The following is a 9,700-nucleotide window of genomic DNA, read 5'->3' on the forward strand; positions in this document are numbered from 1 at the left end:
GGGCTCCATCTATGCTCTGTTTAACTGACTAGAGAAGCACATTTTGCCTTCCTGTTGCAGAGGTGGGTATGACGGCTACCACAGCAGCCTTCTCATGTGGTTCTGTGCAGCAGTAGCCCACAGTAATTCTAATGTTTTTGCAGTGTAAGACTTTAGTTCTTCCCTTGTAGGACATTTTGGACTGAAATTCCTTTTACAAACTCTCAAACTGTCTGTGAAGTGCTGTTCTTCATGGAATCTCTGAAGCGGTTAAAAGCCATGCAGCATGCAAATGTTAATTTTCCAGTCTGTTTAGTGGTTTATTAACAGAAGTTTATTCATCAGAAGCCCTTTGGAGTGCACAGTTTATGTAATGGAATAATTTGAGAGAATTAAGGGTGACGAGTCACTATTTTAAAATCACTGTTTTGGGCATAAAAACTATGCTGTGGATCCAGATTAAATGAGCAGAAAACAAAGGTGTGAAGGTGTTGTGAGAACCAAATTTTCCCCTTTTTTAGTGCATTAGCACGGTTTAGCGGCTTGGAGAATTTGCCGAATCATTTCTTCTCACACCTCTTCTCCATAGTGCCTCACACCTCCTCTATCGTATGCTGTAGAAAAAGGTGCACTGCTGGCATGTAGTTTTTCCCCATCAGTCCCCTCAAGAGAACCACAGGCCTCTTGACCTACTTTACCGAAGAGTACAAACAACCTTCAGCCAAATCCCACCTGTTGACTAGATCAGGAATGGGATATTGATCTGGCTGCTCTGATTTGCTGCTAATAGGAATGGGACATAGATCAGCCTGCTCTAATTGGCTGCAAAAAGGGCAATGAAAAGGACAGAAACATATATAAATCTTTTAACAGCAGATAAATTACAAAATTAAAAAAAATAAAAAATACACTAAAAACCCACTCAGAACACCATAGCAACATCCTGGCAATGTTTTGGCAATTTTTGCATGGGCAAGACCCATTGACATTTACAGAAATGTAATGATTTAGTTGTGTCCTTAGATAATTAGATGTTATGTTTATTGAAACAAGATGTTTATTTGTGTTCTATTACAGTGTCTATTGTTTCACCCATCTAGTTTTATTTTAATTGTTGTGCTGTGTCTTTGCTTTTAATGTTTTTTATTCTTTGTACTGTAATAGTCTAACTTCAGATCTAACAGTTAAAGGAATAGTTTTACAAAAATTATCTGATCATTTTCTCACCCTCATGCCATCCCAGATGTATGTGACTTTCTTTCTTCTGCTAAACACAAACAAATATTTTTAGAACAATATTTCAGCTCTGTGGGCCCATACAATGCAGGTGAATGGGTACCAACATTTTGAAGCTCCAAAAGCACATAAAGGCAGCATAAAAGTAATTCATACGAGTCCAGTGGTTAAATCAATGTCTTCAGAAGTGATATGATAGGTGTGGGTGAGAAACAGATCAATAAATAAGTCAATTTTTACTATTATTCTCCACTTTCACTTTCACATTCTTCATCTTTTGTTTTTGGCAGTGAGCATTCTTCGTGCATATCACCACCTACTGGGCAGAAAGGAGAATTTATAGTAAAAAAGGACTTAAATATTGATATGTTTCTCACTTACACCTATCATGTCGTATGGACCTCTTTAATGCTGCCTGTGTGTGTGTTTTTTTTTTTATTTTGGGTGTACTATCCCTTTAACACTATGCAAAGAGTTTGTTGATTTGTATTAGTTTATCCAAACGTTGCCTAATATACAGTAACACTGTTTGATTTAAACATTGGCATTGTTCTCAATTGTGCATCAAAGGTAATTTAAAGTTTGTTTTTTTTATCTGATTACTGCCTGTAGAGTGTACTTGTGTAAAGAATTCAAAGAATCACTATCTTAAACTTTCACAGAACCTCAAAAATCCTTTAAATTAGATTTAATGGAGTTGATCAGTATCTTTTGTTAATTGCAAGATTTTGGCTCTCTGCATTTAAAAACTCTGCAAAAACGTATTGACCAGACCTCACTCTGCCCACGGCATGATTAGAATAGTTTTTGACATATGAACAGTTAGTCTGGTCATTAAACTGAAAACTGCTTCTTTGCCAAATTGCTCATTGCCTCAGATGGCAAATGGAGACAAATACACTTGCGACAGACTTTGTTCAGTAACTGACAAGCTTACATTGCACCATAGCTCTTAGGCAGATGCTTCATTAGAGGAAAGCACCTTTCTTTTCTCCAACTTAATGGAAGAAAGTGTTAGCTAGACTATTGATAAACTGTCTCCTAGAGACTTTAGCATGTTGTTTTTTTTTTTTGTTTTGTTTTTTAATAAATTGTGATTATGCAGTAAAAAAAAATCAGTGCACATGATTTTTCTAACTGCTTATGCATAAGAAAACCGATGTGATCACAAAGAAGTTAAATTGTTGTATGTCCTTCAGATTTATCATGGTCTCTCACTCTATTCTCAGCTACTGGGATACAGCATATGACAGTGATGTCATGGATGATTGTGTGGGACTAAACTTGTTATATGCTCAGGTAACTCATTTAAAAAATATATATATTCTGCCCCTTTGTACTGTATTTATGACTGTAATAAGCAAATTGTTCATGATCTTATTAAAAAATGTCTTGGTATTTCTTCCCCCATATAGTTGTATGTTTTTGTATCTGTGTTTCGGTGTACCATTGACATAGTAATTTTAAAAAGGCTTTTCCCACTCTATGGTTATCGTTTATAAAATTACAGTTATTTACTTTAATTAAAAACACAGCATTTATTCTTAAGTCAAGTAACGGGGCGAGTTTTTTTTTTCCCCCTTATACTCAGACGGTGTCTGACATAGAGCGGGGATGGGTCCTGGTGAACAAAGAGCAGCACAGACAGCTCAATTCCCTGCAGGAGAAGGGCTCAAAGAAGGAGGTACGTCTGAGCTCCTCCACATATGCTATTTGATCTCCCTCGTGTCAATGAACTGAAAGAGGTTGACTGGTTCTATTGAAGCTGAAGTCCATCCCCAAACCTGACAGTATAGTGGTGAAGCTTTGAAAACACTAATTCGTATCTACGAGATAAGCATCTTTATTGTACATTTTTTATATAAGAATATTTACATGTCTGTTTTTCTTGTCTTTTTTCCACAGTTCATTAGATTGGCTCAGACACTGAAATACTATGGCTACATCAAGTTTGATCCTTGTGTCACAGATTTCCCAGAAAAGGGCTGTCATGTTATAGTCGGTGCTGGCAACAATGAACTCAACTTTCATGTCAAACTACCCAGCGAGCAGATGAAGGAGGGCAGCTTTAAAGTCACACGCATGAGATGCTGGCGGGTCACTTCATCTGTAAGTTTTGACTGGATCGATGCATAACTTAAAGGTGAAGTGTGTCATTTCTGTGCCACTAGCCCTGTCCCAAACTCAGGCCATTGGTTGAGCCGGTGCTGTTACTTCTGGTCCAGTTAGATTGCAGTTCTGTTTGGTGCTGATAGTGGCACAGAAATTACAAACTTCACCTTTAACAAAACAAATGAATGAGCACTTTACATTCTTCTCCAAGCATAGCATGATTTAAAGATTGAAAACATTTGAAAACATCAATGTTCTTAAAAACTGTCAGTGTCTAGTTTTCACAGAATGTGAAAGGCATTTGACCTGAATGCCACAAAGGCTTTTGATTTAGTAGTTCCCTGTAAATCCATCCCTCAAGTATGACAGTAAATGGTTAAGAAAGGTGCTTGACCTTGTGAGGTAAAAGTGGGTCATGTTTATTAAGAAAGAACAGGACAGTTTGTCCTTTCAACACAGTGTTGTTGTGTGCACAGTTTGGGATTTGTGATTAAACGGTCAGATACTCTATTATAAATCATTCAAACACATAAACGCAGACCATATTTAAAAAAATCAAAGCTCTATGTGAAACCTTTATGTTAGCCTGGTATTTTTATATCAAATCTCCATAAAAAGGCTTTTTCCAAAATGATAGATGTATCTTTTTACAGAAAGCCAAGGATGTAGAAAAGCTCCCTTTTGTGTCTCCAAAAAGAACTTCTCTCCAAAGTCTTTCTATGACTATACCTTCAGGCATGTCTGGTCTGATTCTATTTTTGCTCTGAAAATGGGAAGTTCAGTTAATGCGGGGATGACCAAAAAGCCATTTACTATAGCAAAAGAGACTCTTAATGGCTAGGCTCACACAGCTGCAGAAAATGGCTATCAGACTTTGTTTAGAGTGCTAAATATGACCAGTGCTGTTTACTTTTAAAATGTATTTCCACTACAAATTACAGAATACATGGGGTAAAATGGAATCTAAATACTTTGGATTACTTCTTCAGCAAAGTTTTTTTATTTTTTATTATTGTTTCGACTATAAACAAGTTTTAACTTTTTTTTTTAATCAAGTGAAGAAAATCTTCTAGTACAATAAGAAAAAAATACACTTAAACACATTCTCTGAAAAAAAAAGCCTAAATATCTTATGCAGGTGTTGCTTCTAAAAGAAAATAAAGTGAAGTTATCTTGTTTTAAGGATTTTAAAATGTTTTTACAGTAAAACAATACAGAAATTCTCATCAAGAATATGATTTTTGCAGTACATCTTTGCCCTAATATCTAAGGTCTTACTAGAGGGATTTTCTTGATAGAAAAATATAATTGTGCCTGGAAACAGGTGCATGTTAAATGGCCTGAAATAGCATTTTAGCTTAGCATAAAGCTAAATGTACACCTTACAGTTTACACAAGGTTAACTCTTTCTGCTGCGCCAAAACCCTGATCATGTGTGAATTCTCTCTATCAAGCTTTTTTTTAATTGAACATTAGGAATATTCATAACATTACAATACAGCTCATAATTTCACATAGACTTTCAACACAAATAGGATAAATACAAACTAAAACATAGAAATATAAGGGCATCACAAACATATGTATAATATCATATTCATTAAACAATTATTTTTTTATTCAATTAATTTTCCTGGCTTTCTTGTTTTTGAAGGAAAAGTCCCTAAATGAGGTCATATGCACCTTTTCACTCATAACAGTGTGAAAGCGCCCTCTGTCTGCTCGTATGAATGTAACACGTCCTTGGATCGCATCATTTACATGGATACATGTTTTCCGTCTGAATAGATTAAATGTAAAATGAAACAAATGACAATAAAATGCAAAGTAATCTCTTCAGTAATCAAAATACTTTTTGAATGTTACTTTATTCTGATTACAGTCAAATTAAATTGTAACTGTAGTGGACTCACTCACAGTTACTAACATTTTGTATTTTAAATATGTAATCCCGTTACATGTATTTCGTTACTCCCCAACCCATATTGTTTGTTCACACACAATTCAGTTATGAACAACTGCATTCTATTGAACTGAACTAAATCATAGTGGCTGAATAGTGGTCTGTGACATCAAACAGGGCGATTTCGTGTTGACTAAATAGTCTCAATTGAATGTGTTTCTAAAATAATGTTGTATTAGTTGTGACAAGACTTTACAGTGTTATGGAAATCGCCATCTTTGACGTACTTTTCATCACTGTCATTCTGGTTAAAGGCATTATTCACAGCTATTTGACCCTACATTTTCACAGAAATCACGCAGTTTTCTGCAAGTGTGTTAGAATTGGAAACAAAATGAAGAAGATTTAAATCAAGTAAATGAGTACAAAATCAAGTTGTTGCCCCATCCCTTGTTTTTAAAATAGCAGATTGACTTTTACTAACTGAACTAACATACGATTTCTCAAGAGAATGTGGAAACACTGTGTATATTTTCAGTTTGGTCCAATACAAACAGCTGCGTATGTGTTCTGGTGCTGTTTTCGCAAGAGGAAGTTGTCTGCTCCACTCCACGCAGTAGACTTGGCTTGGTCTTTGTCCTAGAATAGCAAAGTTGGGTTACTACTGAGCTCCGAATGGACATCTGTAGAGAGCAGAACCTGACGCTCCGCATACTGGGTTCTGAGTTCCCTGTGAATGTGTAGCACAATGGGACAAGTTGTATGTTTTGTGTCATCGGGGACAATTCTAATGAGACTCTTTTGTGAGTCATGCCTGTGATGCTGTGTAATCGTGTTAAATGGCATTTAGACCAGAGCTAATGATGACTAATTGGGGTTTGAAAGGTTTTAGAAATGGCTTCTGTAATTGCCTCGACAGAAATAACAATGATCATGATGGTAGTTGTTGTAATCACCTGGTCTGACTCTACAGCAGGTGCCGGTGGCGAATGGTACCGCAAACCCAAGCAGTTCCAGTAAATGTGATGTGAAACTAGAGCTGGCCTTCGAGTACTTGATGAGCAAAGACCGCCTCCAGTGGGTCACCATCACCAGTCCTCAGGTTAGTTCCTTAGTTCTCGCAGTCCTTGCAAAACTTAATTTAAGCTGTATTTTTAACACTGTTCCCTAATTAGACGCGATGGGATAAGGCGATTTAAAAATACATTTCCTTTTAAATCTGAGATTTTGTCTCATCGGTCATGATAGCAATGAGCAACTGGGAAAATTTGACAATTTGCATGACTTGTTGCATAATGTCTGGCTATGTCATGCAGTTTGTTCCTTTAGGAAAAAAATAGCCTTTTTGTTAGGGAAAAAAAAAAAAAAAGGAGTAAACATGACTAAGGGAACTTTTGTTTTCGCAGGCAATTATGATGAGTATCTGTCTCCAGTCTATGGTAGATGAGCTGATGGTGAAGAAATCTGGTGGAAGTATTAAAAAAGTGAGTGTGCCTCTGTTTGTCTTTTTGCAAGTCCCAGCTTTGGAAATCTTTCCGTTGTGTTACGTGTCTGTGTTTGTATCATATCCGCCTTTTTCCTGGCTCCAGTGTTTTCACCCACATTGTGGTATATTCTTAGCAGCTAATGTGATGTTTAAAGTATTCCATTTGTAAAACTGTCAAAAAACATGTGGCTCTATAGTGCCGATACTTCAATGACCGTTTTTTATTGACAAAGCCTCGTGCGTTGATGTCATGAAGCGATAGTCTGAGGTTAGAAGTTAGTGATATCATTAACTACTTTGAGTTGTAATGACAGCCAAATGAATTTTTACTCCAAAAAACACTTAAAGGAATAGTACACTCAAAATGAAAATTCTCTCATTATTCACTTACCCTGATGCCATCCCAGATATGTATGACTGTCTCTCTTCAGCAGAACACAAATAAAGATTTTTAGAAGATAGAGCTCTATCAGATCCTTATTATGCAAGTACATGGGTGCCAGCACTTTTTTAGGCAGCATAAAAGTAATCCATGCAACTCCAGTCGAACAATGAATGTCTTCTGAAGCAAATTGATATGTTTGTGTTAAAATAAATTGATAATTAAAACCATATTAACTAAAAGTGTTTCCTGCCAGCAGTTGATGCATCATGTAGCTGTCGTGTGATGCAAGTGCGTTGGCGAGTTCATGCGAGAATTCGGAAACGGCGCTTATTTAACAGAAGAACGAACGCACGTCATCCAAGAGTTCGGCCATTTCAAACAGCATAAGAGCCCTGGACAGAAGCACCGATTTAAAGTTAAAAACGTTTTAATTATCAACTTGTTTCTTACATAAGCCTTATAGCTTTTTCCAAATAAAAAAAGCATAAAACTTGTAGCACGGCCGTTGTAGTCCAATTCACGAACAAATGACACTTATGAGCCAAAGAGACTCGCAAACAATTTAGTTATCGGTTTAAATCATTCTGAGAAATCCTTGAATTGGACAGAGTGGTTATTGAATTAACATCTGACTCACTTACTGAACTTTGAAGTCTTACTTTCATTAATGCCTGACTCTAAATGCACCAAGAACTTTATCATGTTATGTATACCCTCTTTGGACCACATTAAGAAATCTTATGTTTTTGCATAGCTGACTATTTTAAGAGTGTTCTCTAGCATGGGAATTGTTTGTGCTCCCATGTGGCAGATTGTTTCGTGAGTTTGTGATGTGTTTCCAGCAGATGCAGAAGAAGCGACTAAACGGCACGCTCCATCGATCTGACAGTCAGCAAGCTGTGAAGTCTCCTCCCTTACTGGTGGGCATTGGAGGTTTTGTTAATGGAGAATGATTTAGTTTTTCATGGAAGCTGTACTATTGTTAATATGCTATTGTCTTGAATGTTTTTCAGGATTCCCCCAATCCCAGCCGTGAACAAGTAGTCAAACTTTCTGTGAGTGGATTTTTTCCCCCTTTTGTAAATCTGCTCTATACTAATTTTACTATGGATGTACTGAAAATGTGCATTTTATTCTTTGTTGTGTATACTTTTAAAGCACTTTGTTGTTGAAGGGTATAGATGTACTTATAGTAGCTAAAAGTCAATCTGAGATTTATTTTGATATGATTGTTAGGTCTCTGTTTTCTGCTCACCATAATAGTGTGTCCAAAAAGCAAGTTAAGCAGCATCTACTATTGTTTTGAATTGAACAACACTGTTTCTACATTTATAGAGTTTACAAATACTGTATATACTGTTTGTATATATCAATATATCTACAGTATACAGTGTGTGTGTGCGTGTGTGTGTATATATATATTTTACACCGATCAGCCTAATATTGCCTGCCTAATATTGTGTAGATCCCCCTCATGCTGCCAAAACAGCGCCAACCCGCATCTCAGAATAGCATTCTGAAACGCTGTTCTTCTCACCACAATTGTACAGAGCGGTTATCTGAGTTACCGTAGACTTTGTCAGTTCGAACCAGTCAGTCTGGCCGTTCTCTGTTGACCTCTCTCATCCTGATCCATATCTGCATGATTTTATGCACTGCACTGCTGCCATGATTGTTGGTGCCAGACGGGCTGGTTTGAGTATTTCTGTAACTGCTGATCTCCTGGGATTTTCACACACAACAGTCTCTAGTATTTACTCCAAATGGTGCCAAAAACAAAAGACATCTAGTGAGTGGCAGTTCTGCGGACAGAAACGCCATGTTGATGAGAGAGGTCAACAGAGAATGGCCAGACTGGTTCGAACTGATGAAGTCTATGGTAACTCAGATAACCGCTCTGTTCAATTTTGGTGAGAAGAATATATATATATATATATATATATTAGGGGTGTAATGGTGTATCGTGGCACAATACATCGCTGTTCATAAATGTGACTATTCGCATCGTGGTTTTTTTATATTTTTTAAATTATTTTAGAAGCGTCTGTATCCAATACGCATGATGTCCTAGGCTTACGGAACGAGGACATTCACAGTGAAATCGCTTCATGCACACAAAGATCTGTAAAATGCTATTCCTAGCTGAATCCGTGAGAACTGAAAGTGAAACCGTGTAAGCAAATGTAATACAGGGATCAGGAGAGAAGCGCCTTTTTAAGGCGGGAGGGATCTGATGTCCATCTGATGCGTGAGAGTGGTCTGCTCTGACTGCGTGAGAGAAAATGTAAGTTTACAGAGGTTTAATGATAGAGCCATATTAATCTATATATTAAACTATATATAATGCTGAATATGTATAATAATGCTATGCTATGTCAAATGTCATGTCTGATTTGATTTCATCAGTACATTTCAGCAGGGTTTTAAGTAGGGACATTATTTAACTGGATAAAAATGCACTAAATATGTAATTTTGAAAAGAATATTTAGATGTAATCAGAGGTAGTATTATTTTAGAAAAATACAGCTTTAATTAAAAAAAAAATTAAATGCATGTAATCAGTGACAGCGTGTAAGCAGCATATGTATCTAGCATAAT

At 36.5% G+C, this 9,700-nt stretch overlaps 1 protein-coding gene across 4 annotated transcripts in view; it reads left to right on the forward strand.

The window, feature by feature from the left end:
• The window catches only part of LOC127415938 (sorting nexin-17), a 43,928-nt gene that overhangs the window by 31,686 nt on the left and 2,542 nt on the right, over positions 1-9,700 (forward strand). Inside the window, exons 8-15 of one of the 4 annotated variants that reach the window (XR_007893022.1) lie at positions 2,445-2,514; positions 2,807-2,899; positions 3,121-3,324; positions 6,204-6,332; positions 6,637-6,714; positions 7,944-8,021; positions 8,115-8,156; positions 9,294-9,385. Coding sequence is in view for 2 of the 4 variants with exons in the window: in XM_051654966.1 (XP_051510926.1) it covers positions 2,445-2,514; positions 2,807-2,899; positions 3,121-3,324; positions 6,204-6,332; positions 6,637-6,714; positions 7,944-8,021; positions 8,115-8,156 (694 nt within the window). In the remaining 2 variants the exon portion in view is untranslated. The remainder of the gene's footprint in view (positions 1-2,444; positions 2,515-2,806; positions 2,900-3,120; positions 3,325-6,203; positions 6,333-6,636; positions 6,715-7,943; positions 8,022-8,114; positions 8,157-9,293; positions 9,386-9,700) is intronic. The other 3 variants (XR_007893023.1, XM_051654966.1, XM_051654967.1) reach the window with 3 other exon arrangements.

The sequence above is a fragment of the Myxocyprinus asiaticus genome, chromosome 25, assembly GCF_019703515.2.
Source record: "Myxocyprinus asiaticus isolate MX2 ecotype Aquarium Trade chromosome 25, UBuf_Myxa_2, whole genome shotgun sequence".
NCBI lineage: Eukaryota > Metazoa > Chordata > Actinopteri > Cypriniformes > Catostomidae > Myxocyprinus > Myxocyprinus asiaticus.